At 41.3% G+C, this 26,448-nt stretch overlaps 2 protein-coding genes across 2 annotated transcripts; one reads left to right on the top strand and one right to left on the bottom strand.

The window, feature by feature from the left end:
* Positions 1-13,116: 13,116 nt before the first annotated feature.
* Positions 13,117-15,763, top strand: masp2 (MBL associated serine protease 2; the record flags this gene model as incomplete). The annotated part of the gene is made up of 6 exons (XM_079176214.1): positions 13,117-13,124; positions 13,200-13,422; positions 13,512-13,689; positions 14,099-14,230; positions 15,226-15,422; positions 15,602-15,763. The coding sequence occupies 6 exons, from the start codon at positions 13,117-13,119 to the stop codon at positions 15,761-15,763; spliced, it is 900 nt and encodes a 299-aa protein (XP_079032340.1).
* A 2,123-nt stretch (positions 15,764-17,886) lies between these two features.
* Positions 17,887-24,983, bottom strand: dffa (DNA fragmentation factor, alpha polypeptide). Its single transcript, XM_079167766.1, has 6 exons — positions 24,758-24,983; positions 23,280-23,438; positions 23,013-23,182; positions 20,953-21,145; positions 20,072-20,202; positions 17,887-19,714 (listed from the first exon to the last, which is right to left on the bottom strand). Exons 1-6 carry the CDS (start codon positions 24,849-24,851, stop codon positions 19,550-19,552), a joined length of 912 nt encoding a protein of 303 aa, XP_079023892.1. The 5' UTR covers positions 24,852-24,983; the 3' UTR covers positions 17,887-19,549.
* Between the last annotated feature and the right edge of the window lie 1,465 nt (positions 24,984-26,448).

Raw genomic sequence — 26,448 nt, 5'->3', positions numbered from 1 at the left:
CAGTGCTCTGCCCGCCTCCTGTGCTCCTTCCCTGCCAGCTCCTCATGAACTGTAGTAGACCTCAGCTGTACAGATCATCTACACCTGTCAGACATCGATGGACTTCACTGACACAATGTGTCTGTTTAAATATTAATTATGTATGTATCTTTTTATGTGTACAATATATGTATTTATGTATGTAGTCGTTTCTTTAAGGGTCAACAATAAAGCATGGATATAACGTTTGAGATGGAAATCACAGTAAAGTGCTTTTGTAAATTGTTCAAAAAAAAGAAAAGGTCATATTTTCCACCTGCTTCAACAATATAAATGCAATGTCCAAATTCATGCCAAATGGTGGTTTTTATTGTGGATGAGAACCTTTACTACACTACAATTGTGGAAATATATTAGGGAATGTATTTCTATATCTGCTCAAAAAAAAGTCGCAGTCGTAAAATGCCGCAATAAGTATTTCAGAGACAATTTTCCCCTTCTTCAATTAAACCTTTTTTTAGTGCTGCTCGTAAGAGATAACAGAGTGCGGTTCACAATATTGATATCTTACTTATTCTACTTTGCGGGCTGCTTGCTGCCGTATAACTGTCTTTCTAGTTTATAGGCAAAGAAAATGTTATATAAACTATATAACTATAATGAAGGGGGAAACATTTAAAAAAACATTGAAAATTCCAATAAAAGTGCCACAATTAGATCCTTAAAATAAAAGCATAGAATAGATTTCAAAATACAAATCATACAATTACTGTGGCAGGTAGAGTAGGCGACATATGCTGCATGTTGTTCCCTCTCTCTCCCTTTTCTGTCTCTCCTCAGCTGTGTTATCCTATTAAAAAGCCAAAAATAATAATAAGCATCGAAGAAGAAAATGACCTAATTAAATAAAATTACTTTTTTTATTGTTTTATAAATGCAGATATACATGTAAAAAAAAAAAACAACAACTTGGTGTTGAAGGTCTGCAATGTGAAAAGGATTGCACAATGTTTTATTAGTAGCAAGACAGTGGTCCTTATTAATTCCTAGTCACAAGTTGAGGGAGACGCGGCCGTGACTTATCGCTGGTCGTTAAATATGTCAGTGAGATGGGAAAGTAGATAAATCAGAAGCTTCCCTCGTATTCACTCAATGCTGTCGGTATAGCAGCAGCAGTTAAAGTACACGTAGTCTAGAAGGTGGAGACCTGTTGTACAACAAAAAGTGAACAGAAACCTAAATAGTATAAGTGCGTATAGTGTTGATAGGAATCTGACGTCTCAGTTCGACAGTGAAAGCACAGACAAGGCTGCTGCTGCATGTTGGGATAATAAAGTGTTCCTCGTGTGACCCCCATCAACCCCGGTATTGGATTCTTGCTGCAAACAAGACTCTGCGTTGGCTACAGGCGGCTCGGCCCTCAATCAGTCACACTGCAATTACCACAGGCTCTCTTTGCCCTTCTGGCAATTACGACCTCCGTGATATGTATGTCTTTTTACCAAACTAGGGAGTGGAGTAGGTGCTAGTCGCAATCAAATATTGACTTTCAAGCCGGGCCCACAGTCCCTATTAGTGAACTGATGGATTTAATGGGAGATGACATGCAGGTGAAATATCCTGCTGTTTGAGCCAAATCAAATGAGTACTTTTTTTGTTTGTTTTTATAGTTGTGAATAAATGGTCGATCACAACACGCTGAGCAAAAACCAACAAAACAACTCTTTGCATTGAATAGAGGACAGCCAGCTGAACAATGGCTGACAATTACAAGAGCACTTTCAGTACATTCTTGAATAATAAACATATCAAAAGGCACTTATTTCTTGTACACCGACGCCTTTGCTGGCTCTGAGAATTCAATGAAATGTGTAAATTTTGCCTCGGTGCTCCAGGTTTCGGCAAACACCATAACAGCCGGCCCTGCGGTGTTGATCAGGTCAAGCTGTGTGTTGTATCAATGCAGAAAACTGGCAATGCAGAATTGAACCCAGATCAGAGCAAACACAAATATTCACCTCAGCTCAAAGATAATTATTTGTATTCTTTTTATCGAGCTCTATGTTAATACTTTAATACTGGTGTTTTTGTAAACGTCAATGAGCAGCTGCTGTTTACTTCCAGCTGTAATTTATGCCCATGGCTGTGCAGATGTTTGGCACTGGGCAATAGTCAAAATAAATACCTATTGTGAAATGTCTGAATTCTTAAATAACTTACAATAGTGTACCAGAGTCGCTACACATCCTTTACTGTCAGAGTAGAGGCAAAGCTCAGAGTAGTTTTCAGACACTTTCCTCAACTGGGTTACAGTCCAATTTTCTTTCTGAACGGGATGAACAAGAGATAATGGCTCATAAGTGTGCTTGTTTCACAGGTGCAAAGACATGAGTTAACCTAAGTTCTCAGTACTGATTCAATTACAGGTGGAACATTAAAGGCCACCGTGATGACATTTATTTTCCTTTTTATTGACTGTTCGGGGAAAAAAGCTCTTGAATGATCCATCCGAGTTTTCGTTGAAAAAAAAAAAGCCGCATAATCCCCTGAAAGCACCATCTGATGGGGAGTTACAGTTCAACAAATTTCAAAGCGATGTAATTACATGGTTTTGGCAAACGCTGCCTTTAACGCTGCTGAATAGACAAAGGCTCGTGTGGGCTCGCTTGATTACAGTTCATCACACAGCATCTTTCATTCTTATGTGCAGTGAAAAGAATCATACCAAGTGAGCCACATTCAGGTGTACAGCTTGTGGGAGAGACACTGGACTGTGTTAGAACAAAACACACAATCATTTTAGGAATAGAGAGACGTCAAACACAAAAACAACATTTCCTCTCCCTAAAAAGGCAGCTGCTGATGCCAATCAGTATTTTTGGGTTTTGAGATGATAAACTCAAAACAATTTGATGTCAGTAGAGGTGCTGTCCACTTCTGACTTCATGGCCCTGGGCTCAAATGAGCGCGCAGAGGAGCGACATCAAAGCTGATGCCTGCAAGCAAAGCATTTTATTGGCTTTCCTTTTGATCTGAAGGAGGAGGGAAAGGAGTGCTCAGGCCTAACTGTGTAATTCAAATTTAAATGTGACTTCATATGTGCCGGTGTTTAAAAATAACAAAGACGTTGGTTTTTGTTGGTACTTCTCATACGGGGGGAAAAAACAACATCAAAGGGAACCCACCGTGGTTGCATAAATGCAGAGATTAGTTTTAAACTTTATGGGATGTGGTTATATATGGTGTGATATGGTGCGATTTCATATATATATATATATATATATACAACCCCATATACAGTATATATTGTATAATAAAAGGACTGCTGGACATCAAGACACAAGTCAACATTTTGTCAAATCACTAGGCGTAGCATGAAAGGGATCGGTTGTAGAGACAAAAACATATTATACCTGATGGTTTTACCTTCACTCAAAGCTGCCTCACTGAATGCTACATGTTCACTGTGTTTGTCTCTGCATTTCACAGACGTGTCAGAACTCATTTTCATCCCCCACTCGAGAGAATTTAGCAACGGTTAACATCAAACGGTTCGCTTACCTGGCCTCGATCGGTCAAGACAGGCCAAATTAACACCCAGCGCGCGGCTAATGCTTCTGAGGAAAGGTGCTACCAGGCAGCTTGTGTGGCGGCTGCCTTCCCTTTTACAACACTATCAACAAACAGTTATGCTGAAAGAAATTGATTTACATAAAAGGGACTGTGACGATCTTTTCAAATGACATTTTTAACACATTCAGGTTGCTGCAGCTGACGTATTGTTAATAGCACGTGTTCTGTGTACTCAAAGCATGTTGATTCAATGTGTAGCAGAGTGAATTGGAAAAATGAAACAACATAACCTGGTTAATTTTATATCTTAGCAAAAGAAAAAGAAAACCCATTCCATTTATTTCATACATTATGGTGAGTGTACATGCTTTGTTTCAGAAACGGAGACGGAAGTTCCGCGCAGTCTGCAAACATGTACTTGTTCTTTATTAACCCAGTGACTCTGGACACAGCGCCTGCAGCAGCCTTGTTCATCTCTGTCAGCCGGGCTCAATTTGTTTAGTTGTGACATTTGAGATGTTGTATCCAGAGCACAGTGTGGTTGACTACCTGAGGAAAATTTGAAGTAAAATAAATATATAATTTACCAATTTAAAAAATGTTCTCGGGAAAGGACATGCGGCAGGAATAATGGACCTGTTTTGCTGTCTATGCAGCAGGTTTGCATCACTCTGTTGAGAGGTCATTAGTACCTTTTCAGGGAGTCCATACTCTAATCAGTTGATAGTATTATAACGTCTTCCTGTTGTCGTTGCCTCCTGTTTCATTTTTTTATCAAGTTTATCGCAAGGAAGTGTTAACAGATACCGTAACAACAAGACGTCTCAGATTAAACGAATTACGCTTTTTCAAAGGCATCATAAAGGGCTACATCATCAGGAGTAGGGAGTCTATGGCCGCTGAATGATGCCCCACTGTGCCTGAGCAAAGTGTTCTAGCACACACAACACACACGCCAAAGTGTCCTCTGATGTATTCCTCTCAAAGAGTTCCCCTGTTCGGGAGCACCGATGGGAATGGAGAGATTGTTTTCCCCAGCAGGGTCTAATGATGCCTGATGGCTTACTCAGCCGCCCAGTGCCAGCGCTAAAAGCTCATCATTATAGGGCCCTCTGCTCTTTCAGCGCTAAAGCCGTGGCTACGAAAATGAGCTGTCAACAGCGTGAGGAAGGGATGCAGCACGCCGGTCACTGAAGTGACCCCGTTCATTCTGAATGCCACTACTTTGGGAAGCAGGGCAGGTCTGTGGTGAGAAAGAAAAAAAAGGCACAAAGAGGTTTCAAAGATGTCGTTAACGAAGACCGTTAAGTGCTGTATGGATGCAAACCGCAGGTTACATTGATTGTTGCAAAAAGTATCAATCTTATCAGTTTAATATGAGATTTCTTAGCTCATTAGTGTGCCGACGATGACAACTACCCCCTGAGTTTTTTTTCCCCCTCTACAGTGTAATTAGGACTACCAGTAGACAGAATAAATAAGACTAAAAACGTTTTGACTAGATAATCCCCAATGACTATGCTGAAACAAGAGTCTACAGCGGCTTTGTGAGGCTGTACTTCTCGGCACAGCCGTGTTTTGAGCTAAATGCTAGCATCAGCATGCTATACTCCTGGTAACATGCCGATGTTTAGAAGCAGGTATAATGTTTACCATCTTTTTTTTTAAGTACGGCTGTCATTAGTTTTGCAGGTTCTAAAAGGTATTGCAAGTACCGTACAATATAGGCTACCAATATGAAACAGCAGCACAAAAGCAGGTGGACAAGTGTTCATTTATGAGACAAAAGGCTTTATATCTGTGATACGCTATGCAGTTCATGACATCCTTCACTTTTGAACCTTCCCAGCCTAATGTTACACCAGTGGACTATAACCATGTTGATGGCAAATCACCTGAAATTGCTCAGTGGGTTATGTTTAGATTTTGCATGCAAGGCCAATTTTACACTTACCAGACCTACAAAAATAAAAGGGTCCGTTTATAGAACACTATATCTCTGTAGTTTTTACAATGCCAGACATGACATGTTGTATAGAAACAGTTATTTGCATGTTTTAATAATTAAAAAAACATTTCCTCTAAATATATTTCAAACCACAAACCATTACGTTTGAGTCAAGTTACGCTGCAAGACAGAAGACTATTGCATGAGTGGCGGAGCAGAGGCATCGGTGCAATGGTGCGGGGGTGGGGTTGTACTATTAGTGGCGGTGCAAAACGTGTAAAGATTAATTGTTTTGTGCATCGTTGACCTGCTGAATGACTCTCTACACTGACAACTAATCTCATCACTTTATTTGTTCTGACTCCTGCTGTGAGAATGTGTCGTCCAAGCAAATAATTGGTGTTTCAAGGTTGTGAAGCCCAAACTTCAGATCCTTAACCGGGCTGTGAGCCTCGAGAAACAATATATACTGGGGTTGTTATGGCAAAAAAAAAATAACTGGCAAGGTCACTCTCTATCATTAGTTATGTCAAGTCCTATAGCCGCTGTGTATCTTTTTCTATCACTGAGGGCTGCTGCATTGTCAGTAAACTTCAATCAGAGTATCCATTGGGATATAGCAGCGGGAGTTACCATCGCAGTTCATTAGTTTGGCTTTTACCCTGAGCGTTAGACTCATGACCAGGAGCCACTCACGGTGATAGTGTCATTAGAAAAATAGGACTGCAGAGAGGGAGGAGAGCGCCACAAGATGATATTGACTGTCTTGTTTAAGCACTCCAGTGTCCTGAATGATGTGTACACCATAGGTTTCTAATCACAAGGGTGACAATCCTGTGATTAGCTACCAGAACAGTCCTTGTTTTGCTCAGCCTTTGCACCTGTTATAGATTGGTTGCCACAGCAGCAGATGAGGATCTCAAGTAATGTTATTTTCCCCCAGTATGTAGCGCTGCTTAAGACAATTTTCAGGACAATTGGGCCCTTGTGGGATGGCAATACACCTGATTGCCGTTGCTCTAACAACACGACATCCCCTGTATGTCAAATGGTCTGGCCGCAAAACAGAGACACACACGCGCACAGAAACACCCACATCCTAAATGTTACCACAGTACAACGGGTGACAGTGATGGTTTCCTTTTATTAATAGCACGTGAAGTCCTCGCTGCTGCCGACGAGAGTCGTGCCATTACTCATATCGGAAATCCATGTTTACTGTTCAGGCTGACCATCATTTTTCTCAAGTCTAACAGACCCGAAAATGTTTAATCAATTATACAAGAAATAACCCACCATTAATTTCCCTACTGGAGTTATTGAATCATGGCCTGTCGGCACTATTATATAGTTTCATATCAGTGACATGTGTGTGTTCACAATGAGTCGATATGTTATGTTATAAAAGAAATATTGCTACGTTGAAATGAATGATCACTTGCAGGCTTACCAAGAACTTAATAGAGGTGAGTCATTTCTTTTCTTGGAGGCATTTTCTAACTTGTGAAAGTTATGTTGGGTGAGCAAGTTACAAATTCTCTCCGAGCTTTAAATTGTCATTCAGTAGTTTTGTAAAAGAGAGCTGTTTGAAAAGTGATTAAGGAAAAAGCACGGTGGCGTCAGGCGCCCTAATGAAGGAAAGGATTCAGGGGCGAGAGCAGCACCTGTGTGCCATTTCTCATCATTGCTTGCTCCCACCAATGTCACTGAATGCTTTACTGCCTTGTGGCAGTCCACTGAATTGCTAAAGCTGGGGCCTGTTTGAATTAGCAAGGAAATGACCGTATTTGTTATCTGTGAAAAAGAGCCGTGCGGGCCAAATCTAAGGAGTAATGGGCTTGACGTCAGGAATGAAATCCAGCACAAAAAGGCTCAACATGAATTCATCAGGGGCCATTCTTTGCCATTAGCATCTGGGGATGCTGGTTACCGGGATGAGCAATAAATTATACACTGAACATGTGGGTCCAGCGTTTGGGACACTTTGTCGTAAATGTCACAGCGATATGCTATTATTGCATTTATCCTTAAGTGAGACAATACAACCCTGGTTAACATTTTTCAGTTCAGATTTTGAGGATAATTGATTTTTAAAAGCTCTCTTTTAACCTTGATGCATTTTGCATCCAATATTTATTCATGAATTCAGGTGTATTGGGACAGTATATCTGTAAAATACTTAATTTACTTCATACAATAACTTGCATAACAACTAAATTAACCACAGTCACTGAAAGGTTCACCTGTTGTTTTAACCAGAACGCGTTATTAAGATGTGCAGCATTCACCTGCCATCAGTAAACAGAACAATCCACGTATTTTCAGAAACCCCGAAAATAACAATATATATTGACAGCATTCAATCAATTCGGTTTCACAGTCAAGTGTCGTTTGAAAATTAATTTTACAAGACAAACAAACAACTTGTGACTGGATTCGTTAAGATTTTGTATTTGTTAAAGTTGGCAATTTGTATTCATCTAAAACCATCCTTTTAGGCAAACAGTTAGATCATTTGGTTCATCTTCCCCCCGTGTATTCTCTTTGAACCAAGATGAGAGCACAGCACCAATAGCATTCTTTCTTTGCATTCATTTGCAAGTCCTATTTTTACTTCAATCATTTCCTCTGAAACCATGCCTAAAGAAAACTGAAGTGAGTGTTAAACAAAAAAAAATGTTACGAGACATCTCCAGGTGTTTTTGTTGCTTTTTGCCATTTAATGTATTCTCTGTGCCCACGCACAATAAGCAATAACAATGGCAATGTTAATGGAAGCATTAGACTGAACATGCTGCTACCCACAGAACAAAGAGAAATGTTAATATATATTGAAGGCATTCAATCAATTCTGTTTCTTTGGCTCGTGAACATCTGGCCCGGAGGCAGCAACACGGTGAGTCCCCGGAACGGCAAGAAGCCACAACATTCAAAACCCTTTTTCATTTGTTCTGCGAATTAAATGTGTATGTTCCTGCCAGTAACATTTTACATTTCTGCATTGAAAGTTGAGAGACTGACAATCAGTGACTAAGTATCTGATACGAAGAGACATCTTGGCCCGTGTTGCTTCTAAACTGCCTTTTATTTGCAGTTTATTTGTGCTGTGGAAGCCTAAACCCTACCGTGTCTGCATAACTACAGCGGAAGAGCAAATTACAGTGGATTAACTCTACATTGTTTCTCGGTGTTCAGCTAAAGTGACACATCCTCATTTATTCAAGTCCTTAATTACAGTTTACAGCATGTGGGGGGTTGAGACTACTGTGATTGCAGCCAATAGAAAGGACGAAGAGGATGAGGATGGCAGAAGGATGTAGTAACACTCATAACGTGTGCTACCATGTACATTTTTTTCTCCAGCTCAAAATGTTTAGAGGGATGTGTAAACTGTGCAAAATGAAAAAAAAAATGAAAGAAACTTTCACATTTGCCTCCTTCCAGCATCTTATTCACATTGAATTGAAGCGCTCTCTCTTCCTGCATCTCCATCGCTGCCTTTTGTTGACTCTCCAGATACTCAAACATCCGCTGTCCTTTCTTCTTTTCAATTGATCTCAGGTGGCCTATTCTTACATTTAATGACTGACTGACTTGCTATAAGGAAGTACTTCATTAAGGCATGGTACAGCGAGCAGGTGAAACAGCTCTGTGCGGACAGCGTCTGTCTTGCGCACATGGACAGTCAAGATTTGATCATGCTGAAATCAAAACAACCTGTGCCTTGTGTCCCTGCACGTTTTGTGTGCATGCTCCGTGTGTGTGAGAAGATTATCTATGGTACATGCACAAACACACCACTGAGTTTAGTCTTGCAGATGTGCTTTGTTCACGACGCACATGTACAATACTTATATGCACCCTGTAGCCTTTATAACGAATGTTTGTGCTCTGAGGATGGGATTCAGAGTTGTTCGAGTCACATAAAAGCTCTTCAGGTAACACAGGACACAGCTACATGAAGCTTTTCATATTCAGATAATAAATATATATGAAACAAACAAAAATAACAAACAAACTGCAGTCAATGCAGTTCCCTGGGTGAAATCTTCTCTGGGTAACAAACTTCTTTAAAGGGAAAATCCACCACATATTATTCTACAGATTTTGCATATGAAAGCAGATATCTACTGATTTAAAACTTTCCTCATCCGCCATAGCTGTGAAGCGGAGCACTGAGGCTTGAATTGAGGTGATGATTTTTGGAGACAGTTCTTTCAAAGTGAATTAGGGAACAGACATTTAGTTTGAGGCATTTCATCCACCCCAGTGACTTGTATTTGATTGAAAGGCTCCCTGCTGCGAATCGGAAAGTGTCCTCATATCACAGTAAAATCCCCATGGCTGCTGTCGTGATGTCCGCAGTTGTTCCATTAGCAGCTCCCCCTTCATTATCACCTGTATTGTTGAATACTGCCACACCTAGCAACAATAAAATGAAGGTTTATTTCACACATTAAGGTGTGACCCAAGGGTGTGAATGGTATGACCTCAGGGTGTGAATGGTATGACCTCAGGGTGTGAAAAGGTTGTAAAGCTGGGCACCTAAGCATGCAATGGAAAAGGTGCTGGTTGTCAGTAGCTGTGGGCCTTTGGAGGGAAAGGTTAGGTTTTCCATTTTTGAACAGACTGCAGGGCAGATAACACTCCTTAACCCACCAAGAAATATTTTTTTCCAGTCAACAAAGCAAACAAGTCGTACATTAATGAAGGATCAGCTGCTTTGCAACTACTAATAACAACAGATTTGGCATTTCGATGCCAATCACTGCAATGACATTTAGAGAGCAGACTTACACTCAGCAAAGGCAAACCTTGAAACATTGCTTTCAGCAACGGACATTCTTCTCAACAACACTTGCAGTGAGTCATTTTGTGAAAGCTATATACGTATATCCCCAGATTGTCTTAAAGAGATCCTTTTGTGTTTACAAAGTAGGATTTTTGGCCCATTTATGATCGACGACGCCTCAAAATAAAGATGCGTTTCATAACATCTCATGTGGAAAAGGCTCCTGAGTTCCCTGATATGAACATTCACTCAGCCCGTCTTAATCCCCTATCAATGACTAGCAGCTATTTGTCATTTAAAAACCTTTCTAGAGTATCATTAGTTTTATTATCTGTTTTTTGACGACTCACAATGTTTAGGAGGCTGCTCCTCAAAGTTTAGTTGTTCAAATGAAAACAGAGTCATCTGTTTAGAGCATAAGTGGTTTAACAAAATCTGCATTTATGCCATTAACATTTTTCGTATTTTCAAATGCTGCTAGTGCTGTAGCAAGAGTTAGCGATAGATTCATAGATATATATTTGAAGATAGTTTGATTAGTTTGAATAGTCAATTGATTTGCTGCTAATTGTGTTTACCTAGTCATTGTGTAGATAAGTTTATTTACTTTAAACTGAATACGCTTGGTTTATAGCTTATCTGTTCTTCTGTATATAACCATACACCAACCAACATGTGGAGTGTGTTGAAAGTATTCCGTAAATATATTAAAAGACAATTTAGTGCACAGATCATCACCAGGACCCACTCTAGGCCCTTCCCTGGTTGCAGTGCTTCTTCAACAACACATGGTAGCCATCTCCAGCAACATGAGAGGAGTGGCTAGCGATGCATATAATAGCGAGATCAAATCTCTCAAATCAACCATCAACATCACGGTAGGTGCCCAAGTGGTAGCAGAGGAAGTACTCTTGACTGTGTTGGAAGAAGTCAATCAAGTCTAAGAGAGATGGCCAGAAGGTGCCAACAACATGCCATTCGATTTATAAAACACAACATATTCTCTGAGGGAGAAAGAGAATATCTCTCTTTACCAAGTAGTAAAATTGGAAGAGATGTGTTTAAAGTAATTGTGCAAAATGCACTAGATGCCAAAAGGAAGGAGTTTATCAGGAGGTTTATAGTGTAATGAGGGGGGATGCAGCTCCTTGAAGGGTAAGCTGAAAAAGCCCAGGATCATTCTCTATTCTCATTTGCAAGATCCCACTGAGTTCCATGGAAATAAAGCCTAAAAGCTCCCACTCCCAGAGGCAACGGAAATGAGCTTCTGGGTCTGAATGACGCATAGAACATAAAAGCCGCAATCATCATCAACTGTTTTTAAATTTTTTATGATGAAGTAAGCATTTCCAGGAATGCTTTGTTTTGTGTAAGAGGGTGTCATTTCTGCTGGAGCGTCAATACCTGAGTGGCAGCTGGATGATATCCAAGAGGAGAACATCTGCCATCCGACTCCACAGTGGCTCAACCTCCCACCGGCTCACAATCAGGCAAAAAGGAAAAGGTTACGGCACCGTTTAAAAAATGGTTCCATCAGAGAGGTCATTTGCAAAGAGAAGAGAAACACGTTGATGCTTACGTGGATAATTATTGTAATTCACTTAAAATACTAGCCATTAGTGCTTTATCGTTGGGGAAATGGGTGTCGGTCATTACAAGCTTACTTATTATGTTGCTGGTTGAAATGGCCCCATCACTATTGAATAACATCACTATTCATATTCCATCAAAACAGACAGCATAATTACTCTGCAATTCCCTCATTGTAAAAGCCTATACAATGAAGTCTTTGGCATGTGAAAAATGTTTTTTAAAAATGATACAATCTGGGTTCCATCACTCTGAAACTGTTGTTGATGCACCATTGGCTGTCCCTGTTGCAGTAATTATGGTTAATGAACAGCATATATAGCGCCTTTACTTTAATAGACAAAGTACTTTACAGTATAAAGAGCTGCCCTTCAAGGTGCTGGCCTACCCATTGGGAACGACTTAGTGTCTTGCCCAAGGACACGTCCACAGGGCCTGAGGCTCTCTGCCCCCAGACCTGCCATCCTCGTAACATCCCCTGGATGCCCTCAGACTTTCTTGCCAGTCCTGGTCACCTGACACCCCCGCCTATCTACACATCTACACACCTGATCCCACTTTCCTCATCAGCCTGCCTTGTGTGACCATTAAATCACTGAACTAATCTTGTCCATCTGCGTTTGGGTCCTTTTCTTGCTGCCTGAATTCAACCTCATGCTAAATGTTGTGGGTTCAGTCAGTGTATTCATTTTCCGAAGCTCGTACCAGCAATCATGACAGCGGGTCTGTAATAAGTCTGATCTGACCAGCATCCCTTTTTAAAAAGCTTTACAGCACACTAAAGTGTGTTACAGGTCAATCTGCGTTGTTTTGTTAACATTTCAATTCGAGATTTGATGTTGACATTTTCAATTCAAGAAAGGAGTCAAACTGTTTGTGTGTTTTTTTTTAGATTTAGTTTGATTTAGACATCCACATCAGAGCTGTCGATCACCTTCCTGTGTTTGGTGAATGCAATTAATTACAAGGGAATATGTGTATTTGTGTCATATTTATCTAAATTATCAATTCCCACATGTAAAAACTGATAGGAGGTGATATAAGGGTTAAACAGAATAAAATGAATATAAATTATTCTGGCATTCACCAGTTTGACAGATTTCTGCGACCGAGGGAGGTGGGGAATGATGACAAACTGATCATGTGCTTGCCTCACTTTGTTTACCTAAATGTCGGCAGCTGGGTTCATTTACCCTCGGCTCACTGGGGGTGAACTATTCCAAAACACGCGAACATGACCAGGTGAGTGTCAGTTAGCATTTTATTTGTGCAAAAATAATCCTTGAAACTGCTGCCATCACACCTAATTTTGCCCAGTGGGTGCCGTGTACTTGCCCTATTTTCCCTCCTCCATGTCTCACTGAGTGTGGAAATGACAGGGTTATATGGCAGCTTCACCTCCCCCAACTTCCCCCAGCCATACCCTGACAACCAGCTCGAAGTGTGGAACATCACTGTCCCAGATGGCCACAGGGTCAAACTCTACTTCAGCCACTTCAGCGTGGAACCCTCAGACCAGTGTGAATATGACTACATCCAGGTAACATGCTGGAGAAACTGCAGCTCCCATTCTCTGCACTGGAGTCCGTGGCTTACTGACTAAAATGCCTCTCACCTTGTCCAAACTAGGTTTTGGCAGAGGGGAATGAAACCTTGCGCTTCTGTGGTGAGGAAGAGAAGAACTATGAAAGGACCCCGAGGAACACCATCATCCTATCAGCCGGGAACCTCATGTCAGTGGTCTTTAGGAGTGACTACTCTAACGAGGGACGATTCACGGGCTTCCAAGCATTTTACACCGCAGAAGGTGAAGCAGAATAGTGACATGTGTTGCCAGAAGGCAGACACAGTCTTTAGTGGCTGTAATTGCACGAAGCAGTGTGTAAGGGAGTTTTATAGCAAAATAGGAGCAGGATTATTTCATCACAGGTAAATACAGTAATGTTCATATTTAGTTTATTTTTCATTTTCATGTCATTTTCATCATCCACGGATTAAAGATTTGATGCCTGTTTTCATGCAATTAATACTTCAAACTTTTCTTTCAACGTCTAGCGGTTGTTTACGTAGATTGCCAATCAACATTTTTGTGTGTTAAGACAAACCAGACTCATTCGGTGCTTAGTTCTGCGAATAAAGTCTGCGATTTAAAGTATCTTGGACAATACATATCTACTGTAAAGTGTTTCATTCTCTAACCTCTCTGTCTCTAACAGACATCAACGAGTGTCTGTCCAAGATAGATGGGGAAAAGGTGTGTGATCATTTTTGCCACAATTACATCGGCAGATATTACTGCACGTGCAAACAAGGATACCTTCTCCATGACAACAAAAGATCCTGCACAGGTAAGAGCCACGCAGACTAAAGCTCAAGAGGCATGTCTATCTGACTATATATTGATACGGTTTATGGTGTTTGTGGTGAGCGTCAACATACTTTAATTCCACAGCTTTTGTTGACTATAATCAAAAGTAGCCATTTGGCGATTCGGTGTTGGGGTGTTGAAAATACAAAATGCTGCTGAGTTCAGAATTTTTTACGAAAAGTCTGGATGAAAATACGATCAAATGGCAGTGTTGTAAACATGTAATTACACTTATTGGAAAGCAAGGCCATTTGCTTTTGTACTGCAGAACAAATCTTCAAATAACAATTTTTCTGATATTTCACAGAGGGCACACAGTTGATATTGTATTAGATTGGACTTCCTTCTATCATAGCTGGCCTCTGCTAAATAATCTCAGACTGAAAAGGCGCACCGATGCATCAAGTAGTTGATCTTTTCCAGCTGGTGTGAGGCAAGGTTAATTACTGTTGATTCCTGAGGGAAAATCAACTTCAAAGTGGCATTAAAAATTGATACCTGTGAAGCATAAATAGTGTACTGACACCAGGTAATTAATCACAATTACCAGTTGATGTGCCTTAAATTATTATTTTTTGCTAGAGGAAAAGGGGGTGACAAAACAAATCATGCAATGAATAGGCAAAAATGATTACCTGCCTAGAGATTGTACTAATTATATGAATTACAGGAACTCGGCCTCTTTGCGATACTCATTTGTTTTTGTCCGTAACAACATCTGCACACCGGGGCAATAAAGCAAACCCAAATGAATCCCATCATTTACGATCCCAGTAAATGTCTCATTTGACAGGAAAAAATGTTTTCTTCTAAACCAAAAACTTTTTCATAGCCAGTACCTTATTGTTGCACGTAGATCATTAAACTTAATCATTTAAATTAACACGCAAACCCTGAAGGACTGGACAAGATATCTATAACATGCCTCGAAATGTTGATGTGGGATTCTAATGAGTGCGTGAGTCTTCTCCACAGTGCCATGCCACAGCCAGGTGTTGACCCTGCCATCGGGGGTCCTGACCAGTCCGGGCTACCCGAGCCCCTACCCGCCCATGAGTCAGTGTGACCACACCATCCGTCTGCAGGAGGGCTACAGAATAATTCTGCACTTCTTGGACCCCTTTGACATAGAGGGACACTCAGATGTCCCTTGTCCGTATGATATGTTGAAGGTTAGTCATGTGACAAGCAATGTATTCCTCCTCATGCCTGTAGAGGCAGTTTGTTACAGACCTGTCCTCCTCGGGTGATATACTATACGGCCATGCCGTTTCCTGCATAATTTTTGGCAGACATAAATCAGTCAGGCCTTTTTAATGACTCGTCTCATTCGATCTTCCCCTTTTACAAGATTTCGACAGCTGGACAAGAGTATGGACCCTTCTGTGGATCCGTGCCACCGGGTCGCATTGACACAGGAAGTTACCAAGTGCATGTTGCGTTTAGATCCGACTCCAGTGGGAAAAACAAGGGATGGAAGATCAAGTACACCAGTATCAAGGCGGAATCCTGATCCAGCTCGTTGGCATGAGCAATGTTTGTGTACTTATACGCTTATCTGTCAATTTTACACAGTGACTTTTACAACCTGGGAATTTAACACAACCGTGGTGAAGCTTGGATATTGTGTTTGAGCATGAGCCTTGCAGAATCAATGTTGTAATGATACTTTGGTATGACATTATGAAACTGGTAATACAAAAATACTCAAAAATGTCAAGGAATTTCAGTGATTGCATCTCATTTCTAATCTAGTTTAATCCTCTTTTAACTACTTTTGTATTAGGCGTTTCATTGTTTTGTTCTGAGCGAATTAAAGCATAACTCAAAAGACACTTTGACTTAATAATTTACACATAAAAATAAAAAGTCCATTCAAATACTGTAAATGTTTTGTGCCCATAACATAGAACCTGAAGCCACATATGATCAGACAAGCATTTTAATTAAACAAAGAGTGGGTATTCCTCAAAGCAGTGTAGCTTGATGCAAACCGTTCTGCTCTTTAATGCTCTGGCAGAAATAAGAAATTAATTCTCTGCAGTATTCTGGAAGTCAGTCAGTCTGGTCTAAGAAGTGGTGAATGTTAGTCGTTTAACCTTCATACATTATGCAGCTTGTTCTCCGCAATCCCAGCTCTGCTCCTTTTATCAAAACAGTCATTATAGGGTTCTTCAGCATGAAATTGCCTCTCATGTCACACCTTTGCATTCACTCGCTAACATTTCGTCCGTCTGTGCCTCACAAGTAGGGCAAAAGAGCACGCCTGAACGAGTGGATGTGAGAAAGAAACACACTTGTGTTGATTTCTATCGCAGTGTTATATCCAGGGATCGTTTTTTTTCTTTTTTCTTGGAATTAGTCCAACACGACTTTTCTGTTAACTTTTTTTAACCCTCATTGTGTCGACTGAACGGTAATGCTGCTACATGCTTTGGCACTGTGAAGGCCAACACACCTAAGCAAGGCAAGGTGTGTACTGACCCATACATCACCTTGGCATTTGCAACCCCACAAAACCACAAGGCCTGAGGTGGACATGTGTTCTCTGAAAGTCATCTGACCGCATGGAATAAGGTTTGTTTCCAGCATGAAATTCCCAGACCGTCCTCGGGGCAACTGGGTGCTTACAGAGCAAACCGGCAGTTGTTGCCTGAGCACTGTTAACTCATAATCTAATCCACCAAAACAGTGTGACAAATGCTCAATACCCCACTCACTTCTAACTGTTCAGCTAGTTGGAGCCAATTCCACAGGAATTACGCACAGCATGAAACCCATCAACCAACTGTTAAGAAAATATGTAGCAGCAGCAGCATGCAGCCAGTAGGCTTTTAGCTAAAAACCCTTCATCTTGAGCATGAATATGTTATACTGTATGTGAGGAGAGCGCTATAAAGGAGGCTCACTTATTTCTGACCATGGGAAGAATTCATTAATCAGTATTTCAGTGACTCTAAATTGTATTCTCACAAAGAACAGCTCCTAGCTTTGAGCCCAACATTTTATTTGGCGTTAAGATTTAGGTCTTCAGAGAAAGTAGTCTCAAGAATGGCGTCTGTCTGTGAAATCCGTCACAATAATAAAAGGTCAAGAGAACTGTCGAAAGCTAGAGGGCTGGTTGAATTTAGAAAACCCATCTTACCACCATTCAACATGTTTATAAAAGGCACCTTCAATCAAAGAATGTACGCTCATATCCAAATCCCCCTGGAACATTTGTCGTGCATGTTCACATCAAATAGTGTGAACGCACTGGAGAACTGACACGTGACAAAGGGTTATAAAACGGCAGAGAGAGAGAGAGCGAATGCTCACTTATGAAGAAACCACGTGTCGTAGACTGAGTAACTAGGAGATCTTGATGAATAACAAATACCAAAGTACAAGACAGTGGTGTCATCTCAATCTCACGGCAACACAAACGGATGATCCCTCCGCAAATTCACCCGTCATTCACGATCACTGTTCAAGAGACCAGTGATGAGACGACAGGCATGACAAAGGCTATCTTCTTCATGACCTATGAGTCACACGGACCTGCACGCATTGTACACACACACCATCTTACATCACACAGCCCCGACACTGATACATAACGTCTTTATAATAGTGTATAACAGATGGTCTTAAGCGAGCTCTCATCCAGAAATATTGGTTCTGTGCAACTCAAAGATGAAGCTGTCATTCTCACCCATAATGTGCTCAGTGAAGCTTCCCCGTGTGCCCTGAAATACTTCTTATCCTGTCATACCCTTTATTGTTAAGAGTGATGAATTAGTCGGCGTACCGTTTTCAGATGAAGCTTTTATACAAATACATTTGGTTGATGTCTGCATTTGCATACATCGCTCAGTAATACATTTCTCTCAGTATGATCCTGTCTGCACTTCATGTCAGTCTATCGCAGTGCTGGAGAAGTTCCTTTAGTATTGCGCCTTATGTAGAGAGTTCCTGTGCTCATCATATTTGGTATTCCGACCAGTCTTTGTATTCCACGTAGAGATTCTCGAAATGGTCACACATCAGCTAATGATGACATTTCACACCACATGCATGAAGACTGGTGGTACAACATGGAAAGGATAATGCCACATTCAGGTAGTTGATTTACAAAAAATAAAAATGTTCCCTGTAGGGGGGCCTGTTTATTTTCATCACAAGTTAGATATTATTTGGGTCCAATAGTGGCCCTTAAAACTGACAAGAAGGTCAAATTAAAAGGAACCAGCTGACTGAAATAACAACACCCATCCCAAAAGATCCCATATACTCAAGATATAAATGTAATTTCAGTGAAAGCACCTACATTCTTTCAAAGAGATACAAAACAATATATTTTGTCACTCACCAAATGCTGGAGATCCACAGGGTTTCTCTAGCTAGTTCAAAGCATATTTCCTACCTATAGTGCACGCCTTCTGTCTGAAATAGCAGTGTAAGAGAGGGGGGGGGGGGCAGTATGTAAACAATAACACCAGGAAGTTAATTTAACAGTTTATATGAAACCTTAAAGCAATGACTCCACATATTGGGAAGAACGCTTTGATACCACTCTCATTCCTATCAACTAAATGCGAAGCTGCCATGAGCATAGCTTAGCATACAGACTGGGAACAAAGGGAAACAGCTAGCCTGGCTCTGAAGGTAACTAAAAGCTAGCGCCCCTTAATCTCATCGTTTAAATCGCACCAATGAAGTGCAAAACCCACAAGTTGGGGTTTTACCGGGATAATGTGTGGGACTACTTCTTAGGTGTTAATTACTGAGTTTACCAGGGGCTGCTGCGAGCTAGCGGTTTCCCAGTTTCCAGTCGTTATGCTAAGCTAAGCTAAGCTAAGCTAAGCTATCGGGCTGCTGGCTGCAGCTTCATACTGAACAAGTGTTCAGAGAGCGATGGTATCGATCTTCCGAGCCAACTCTCGGCAAGAAAAGCGAATTGGCATATTTCCCAAAATGTTTTGCTTTTCACATGGATATGTTTATCTGTGATTATTTTCACAGCATGGCACTCGCCACAATAAGGAGCAAATAGAAAAGTGGATGCCAGTGGTTAACGCCAGCATGTCTTTGATAAACATGACTTGTGCAAATGACTCTGCTTCCTCTTGAGGCAAAAAGCATTCAAGTGGTTTGCAAGTTCATTAACATTCATGGATTCCAGCATTATGGATCCTATTATTAACACAAGGTATATCCCATTCTTCTGACCCTGAGGCAGGTTGTGTGAGTTCTTATCAGTCTCTTCTCCGGTGAAGCCTCGGCCCAGTCTTTTTTCTTGACCCTCCTCCGCGCTCTGCTAACTGGACTCCAGCTGTGCGTTGCTCCTGATGGACTGCACGGCCTGAACCTGCTGGAGACGTCCGGTCAGCTCGGCTTCGCAGGCCTGCAGCAGCGCAGAAGTCCTCGTTCGGTCCCAGCCCAGCACCTGCTCCATAGCTTTCACCCCTCTGCTCACAACCATCTGAGGAGACATGGAAGAGGCTTCATTTCAAAACAGTGCAAATGTGAGACTTTATATTACTGACTCATCATTTTAGATTGTTGTGTTTTAGACAGCTGTACAAACTAATGCAATCCAATCAGACAGTCTTGTAATAAATTGCTCTCTTTGTGCACGCACTTTATATAAGTAAGTAAATGCCCTTTGGATTACACAACAGAGTCACTAATAAACTATGCATGTGCTGCGTTAGGACTTGCAGTTTTCCATAATTGCTTCATCATTTTCTCAGCTGCTTATTAGACTCGATGGGGTTTGTTTACAGCATAAGCTGCAGAAGTTCTGGGGCATACTGGATCAGCGGTGTGAGGGGATTACCTGCAGATCCTCAGTGGAGAGTCTGGTCTCTGGGCTTGTTTTGCCTTTCAGGACCATCAGTGTCCTGGACATGAATCCGGATGAAGAGTCCACCTCCATTCCATCCACCTCCACGTCCACGTCTCCATCCCCTGACACATTAAAATGGATTCTCTTTCAGGATCATTTGTTGTACACGGGTAAAGTTACAATGAAACGCAACAAGAGGGGGGATTATTCAGCAGCAACAATGTTTCCACCTAGTGGCCAAAAGGCACAGTCACCGCTCCTCTCTCCGCCTACAGTAAATATCACCAAGCACCAAAGGGAATAGGCTGATTTATCAGTAAGTGTTGGCACTGAAAAATACAGTTGTTTTTTATTTATAATTGATTAATGATCTCGTCATGACTACATGCTTTGCTACAATGCAAATACAAAAAGTGAAGGATGTGAACATGGATGTATAAAGATATCGCTATTGAATACAAATAGCGTGCTTAGCTCTTAAAAATAATACATATATCAAGAATTATTGTGATTTTTTTAGCCTTTCATGTTGATCGTGGTTTTGGTCAGCTTTCTCCCAGACTCTTGTCCACAGAACAAGCAGAGGAGCCATTACCTTCCTGCAGGCCTACACAATCAAAGGTTAATATTGATTATTTTTGCTGGACGTTGAACTCACGATTATTGATCAGAGCTATTCATTCCAATTTTCATAGGATAGACTCAGTGGCTTTTTATGGCCACAACAACGTGCCACCCTCCAACTGATACAATAAAGATTAAAAACAATTGAAAAAAAAGAGGGTAAACCAAGAAAAAAAAGTGTCCAATATAATTTATAACCATTTCCAAAGTGTTCAAATAAAAACCACCACACAATGACACAGCCGTACCTTGGCTTTGGTCTTCCTGCTGTCCGTCCTCTTTCTCCGCAGCTTTGAGGTAGAGCTGGAGCAACTCCTTGGACTGCCTCTCCTCCTCTCGCCTGTCCAGAACCCTCTGCACCGTCTCCTGCAGGTCCTCGGCCTTCTTCTCTTGGAAGCCCAGAGCAGAGGCGAGCTCGAGGCACGGGGCTTCCACTAATGTCTGGAACAGCAGGTGGCACAAAAATATCCTTTCTTTGAGAACACTACGGTATGTCTATGCGGTGCTTCGACAGCAACAACAAATACAAGGAGGGAATGAACAGCAAAGCTAAAGGTATAGTTAAAATAAACTTAGTTAAGGTGAATGTCAAATATTACACTGTGAACTTGCCTCCTGCCAAAAAGGTAATCGTTGCCTATTTTAGCTGGACAAGGCTGGTGTCACTATACGTTTTTCTTATTGACAACAAATCCCATTAAAAAGGACCAAAACCAACAATGTGTTACTTTATGACTTCCCTCCACTGTCTGTGACCCCATAGGTTCCTATCTTTAAAAACGAGTAACATCACTTTCAAAAGGATCGGTAATTTCCGAGTAGCCGGTAGAAATGCGTCCTGCCACACTGACAGGTGAGGAAACAACTTCATTTCGGACCCTGATAATGAGTATTTAAGGGCAGTGTATGCAAAATCAATTACAAATACACAACAGTGTCTATTTTACTGATGGAACATGTCACCAAGTGCCACAGTGTGGCTGACTGATGTATTTGTAATAATTCTTAGATATGGAGGTCAACGGTGTGACGCCTCTCCCGCTGTCTTGGAGGCTGTCCTTGCTAACCTGGGCAGTCGACTGGCTGACATGAGAGGGTTGTCAGCTGATTAGGCTCACCTGGGCCACTGAGATATGAACGCTGGCCTCCGTGCTCACTGTCTCGCCCTTTCTACAGGAGTTTGTTTTTGGTCGATTTTGTAAGGGAGCAGCATTTGTCCCCAGTTTGTTTGGTTTGCAAACCCATAGAGGGGTTGTCAGTTTTTTGCCTTTTTGTTCTGGTGGAATCATTGCAGAAGACCCACCACCAGTATCTGTCCGAACACTACAGTACGGTTGAGACTACTTGGCTAGTAAGTGGTATTAGTTAAACAGGGCTCTGCGGTGGCTCTTTGACTTCACCATTACACGTGTTTCAGTACATCTATTTGTGTCTTGCGGGCTTGTGACCTTAAATACACTGTAACGTGGCTAGGAGAGTAAAATAAATCTATGCTTTGTCTGGTCTTTAACTTGCTCTGAGCCCTGCATATCTGAAGATGCTTTGGTTCATGGTATAATTTGGGTCTGTAGGGGAGGAACTAGAATAAGAGCTGTGGGGAGGTTGTTGCCTTAAATGCCGGCAACTTGGCAGCTTTGGTAAGGGCTCTAGCCCATGCTGTGTTTTGGTTTTCATTTGAACTTTGTTGATTCTATTTGCGTCTTGGGAGGATTTGTTTGGCTTGTTAGCCTTTGTTTTAAAAGGGACCTTTGGGTATGCCACTTTGGTTAGCCCTTGGTAATTCCAGGTTGCTAACCAAAGCACTATTGTTATTGCTGGCCTCTGTGCTCACACTCTCCTCATACAGCTGGCATTCACCCAGCATAAATGTCTTTGTGGTTTTGCGCCTTCAACACCTCCACAGCACACATGACAACACATCCATGCACAGCTTTCATTGCTGATCTAAACACACTTATTTTGTGTTGACCTTTTAGTTTAATACATTTTATTCGAAATAAATCTCCTGCATGGACTCCCTCCTTGTCACAGCCCCGGGGTTTGTTTGATGATGGCAAACACGAATTTGCTATATTAGCCTTTAGTCACGCAGATAATAGAGCTTAGTGAGAGCAGTCTGTCTATGACGCTTGTTAACGATAAGGATACAGAATATTGCCAGCCTTATCCTTTAACAGGACAAAGATTAAAAAGCTGATGGTGACTACTGAGGAAAGTGGTTTTCAAGTACTATTTCCTTGTTTTCTTCCCAGTGCATGCTGGGATAAACATGACTGCAAACACAGTCGGTGAAATGAAGGAACGGTACCTGTAAGTCTGCCTCCGACATGAGGATGATGCTGGCAAGGTCCTGCTTCAGCTGCTGAGCCAGGTCCAGCCAGGGTGCTGCAGCACTGGAGGCGTCCACACTATCAGCCTCCACAGTATCGGCCTCCAGCAACACAGAATCTCTGGCCATCCAGGCCGTGCCACCATCCACTACGACGAAAAGCAAATTACTTCCCGAACATGGACGTGCACTTCATTTTAAAATAAGAAACGGAAATGTAGACAAAATCCCAGTCCACCTTCTTACCCCTGCGAACTGGTGACCATGTCTCTTTTTCATGCAACAACATGAACTTTGTGTTTAAAGGGAGACACAGAAAGTAGGATTGATCCTCTACTATCGTCCCATCATTCTCCAGGACCACTGTGACAGGATCACCAGGACTGAAGCCAAGAAACTCACTTCCTGTGGGAAGAACGGAGAAATAAGAGATTTTACAGATCTTTGGTGGCTATCCTTTATCATGAGTGGCACACAGGACTTTGATACGCTTTAGCCATATGTGTAAAAGGCAGTAACAACTCACAGACCTCCCAATTATTCCCGCAACGCAATCCATCAAAGCCATCGCCTCTTCTTTCATCACAGCTGTTTCTATTTGTCAACCTTACCTCAGGCTTGCCTTGTTAAACTATCTATATTCTGTGTTAATGACAAACCCATATTGTGTCTGGTGGATTTGATGTAGGGGGATTTCATTACTATGTTTTATTTCATTTCTATGTTTTCACTGGGGTATAATCACCCAAAACTAAGAACGGTTGTGTTTTCTTTAGCTTGCAATGCGCCTTATATCTACATAGGGAGCGGGTCCTCTTCACGGAGTCTACAGTAGCCCGGAGAGGACAAACCGAACACTGGCTCTAGAGAGAACCTTTCATATTTCTACGCTACCTGAAGACCACCGAAGTGTTCCAACACCCTTGGAAAGGGAGGGGTCTTCAGTTTGATGCAACTTCAGGACTAGATGCCACTAATCCTACACACTGCTCCTTTAATAGAGTAATACTGAGCTGCTTATTAGCTTTTTGTTTTCATATTGTATTTATGTACTGGTCTGAGACGGTTTAAAGGGAAGCTACATAACTCAGTGCTGCTGTGGTTTAAATGTATATATAAAAGGTCAACATTTTCCAAATAACACTGGAGGTTTTGTGTCATCTGCAGTTACAGGACTTTATCCAGATCACAATTAATTAAATCTAAAGACGGTTTTCAGCAAACTTGATCAGACACGTTGCCCTGTCCAGTAGAGCTTGTATGTAAATAGTGTGCATTGATATGGCCAACGCCTGCTGACGAGCATTCCTGGTATGAGCAGGACAGGAGGGAGATCTGTCCCGACTCTTCCTGTTGAGCTCCTGCGAGTTTGAACACGATGAAAGTGTTGCATTACTCAGCTCGTTCATGACAGATAAGCAAGTTTAAACTGTGCGGTAAAAAAACACTGCCGACGGCTGCAATGAGTGTGTCTGGCAACAGTGATGAAGATCATTGTTCATCATGACATTTGTGTTTCACTTTAGACAACACCCTTATGTCTTTTTAATAAAACAGACCAAAGCAGACTGGCCAAGATCACCGCTAAATGCACGAACATAGTGTCGGATTTATTTTACATTTTACATCTCGTGTAATACAGTTTTTATTCAAATGGAAGCAATACAATTAAGACTCACTCCTCCGACACGTTTACGAGTTAAAGTCGTTATAACACAACTTACCTTTCATCTTCAGGTCATCTAAGGAGGGCACTGCCACCCCGTAGGACTTCTGTCGGGTGAAATTACACACCTTACACGGTTTCCTGTCTGTCATTCTTGGCTTTTTGTGGAGGAACGTACTTCTTCTTCTTTCTCTTAACTTTACACTGTCAGACACCGAAACTGTAGAAGTTCTCGTCGATGAGCAGACTCCAACACGGAACCGCGGCGGTCTTCTTCTTCTTCTTCTTCTTCTTCTTCTTCTTCTATGAGTTTTTTTTACTGTTGCATTACTGCCATCTCCTGGAGTTACTTGACTCATACAGTCTCCAGCTTGTCAGCTTTTTTTTTTTACTCCAGTCTACTCTTTCAGTTTCTTTCATCATGCTCATCCTCTCTGAATATTTAACTAACAAACAGTATCTACTTGTGTTCACAGAGCCGGGGAAGTATACTGTTCACACTAGGCCACTATGTCCTACCTGACCTCCTCTTTTCTATTTCCTTCTCCATTTCTCACAATACCCACCGTAGTTTGTATTGAATGTAAATGACCGTAGATGTATGTAAATGTACAGGAACCCAACATGAATGTAACCTCACTGCCTTGTTTTATTACTTGGATGTATTGCTATTATTTAGAATAGTAGGCCCAGATCCTGACAACTACTGGACGCACCTGATTGGACACTGGACTGACGAGACTGAGTCACTACAGACTAGAATTTAGTTTGGTTAGATTTGTTCAACCCATACCACAGCCATCAAAATAACTCAACAGTGTCCACACTTAAAATGTTTAAGTTTGTTTGCATATCGCAGCTGCAGAACCTGTATTATCTGTTATTGGATATTTTGATCAAAGCTGCACATAGTCTGTACATTTGCAATCCTTATCACTAAAACTAACTCAATAAATATTAACTTTTATTTCTAGACTTCATTTGAGGTAATTCCAAAGAGTTTCGTTACCACACAGGGATTATAGGCATTATCAAAAACTCGGACATTAAATGTGGTGCACTATATAATAAATATTGAGTCATTTTTGACACACCCTCGGTCTTCAATGGAGTCTTGAAATGTGTCTGTCAACTTCTCTCGGGAAATATAAAGACAGCATTGTCCTTCCAAAAGACATATTGGTCACAGTAGCTAAGTTCACTTCTTTTAATGTGTCACTTGGTGGAGATTATGACGATTAATGTTCCAGTAATATTACAGCTTTTATAATGATGTATCAGTCATACTGGCCTTGATTGACCGGATTGTCCCGGAGCAGCCAGACTCCGAGGCTAGACCAGATTAGGAAACGGACATTGGGGACAACTGCTTCAAGCCCCCAGAATCTCAGGGCCCCCTGACTTCCAGGAGCATAAATGGCCCTATTTTCACAGGTTTTTTTCAGTCTTTTGGATTAATTTAAGTAACAAAATGCACCACAAAAGCACAATATCTTCTCAAACAATAAGTATTTTAGGGCTGTTCCTGCATTATTAATCTAGAGACCATCTTGTAGTCCACCCTGTGTCACAATGTTTGACTAATTATGTCTTTAATGAGTGTATTATTCTGGTATTGCACATACTTGGCCAATAAAGCTGAATTTGGTTCTGATTGTATTATAATAATAAGAATTATATCAATTCATGTGATATCGTACTTGCTTGTAAACACAAGGGGCTCCTGACTAATGCTTTAAAGTGAATTCT

This window comes from Pholis gunnellus (assembly GCF_910591455.1).
Source record: "Pholis gunnellus genome assembly, chromosome: 2".
In the NCBI taxonomy this organism is placed as follows: domain Eukaryota; kingdom Metazoa; phylum Chordata; class Actinopteri; order Perciformes; family Pholidae; genus Pholis; species Pholis gunnellus.
The sequence above is the reverse complement of the archived record's forward strand: the minus strand, read 5'-3'. Positions and strand labels throughout refer to the sequence as shown.

Bases quoted from the DNA above. Each gene is read 5' to 3' on its own strand.
- dffa (XM_079167766.1), bottom strand. From the start codon at position 24,851: ATGACAGACAGGAAACCGTGTAAGGTGTGTAATTTCACCCGACAGAAG. The intron at 23,183-23,279 runs GTAAGAAGGTGG...TTTTCGTCGTAG, and splicing joins ATGGTCACCAGTTCGCAGGG to TGGATGGTGGCACGGCCTGG. The intron at 21,146-23,012 runs GTACCGTTCCTT...CTGCTGTTCCAG, and splicing joins TGTCGGAGGCAGACTTACAG to ACATTAGTGGAAGCCCCGTG.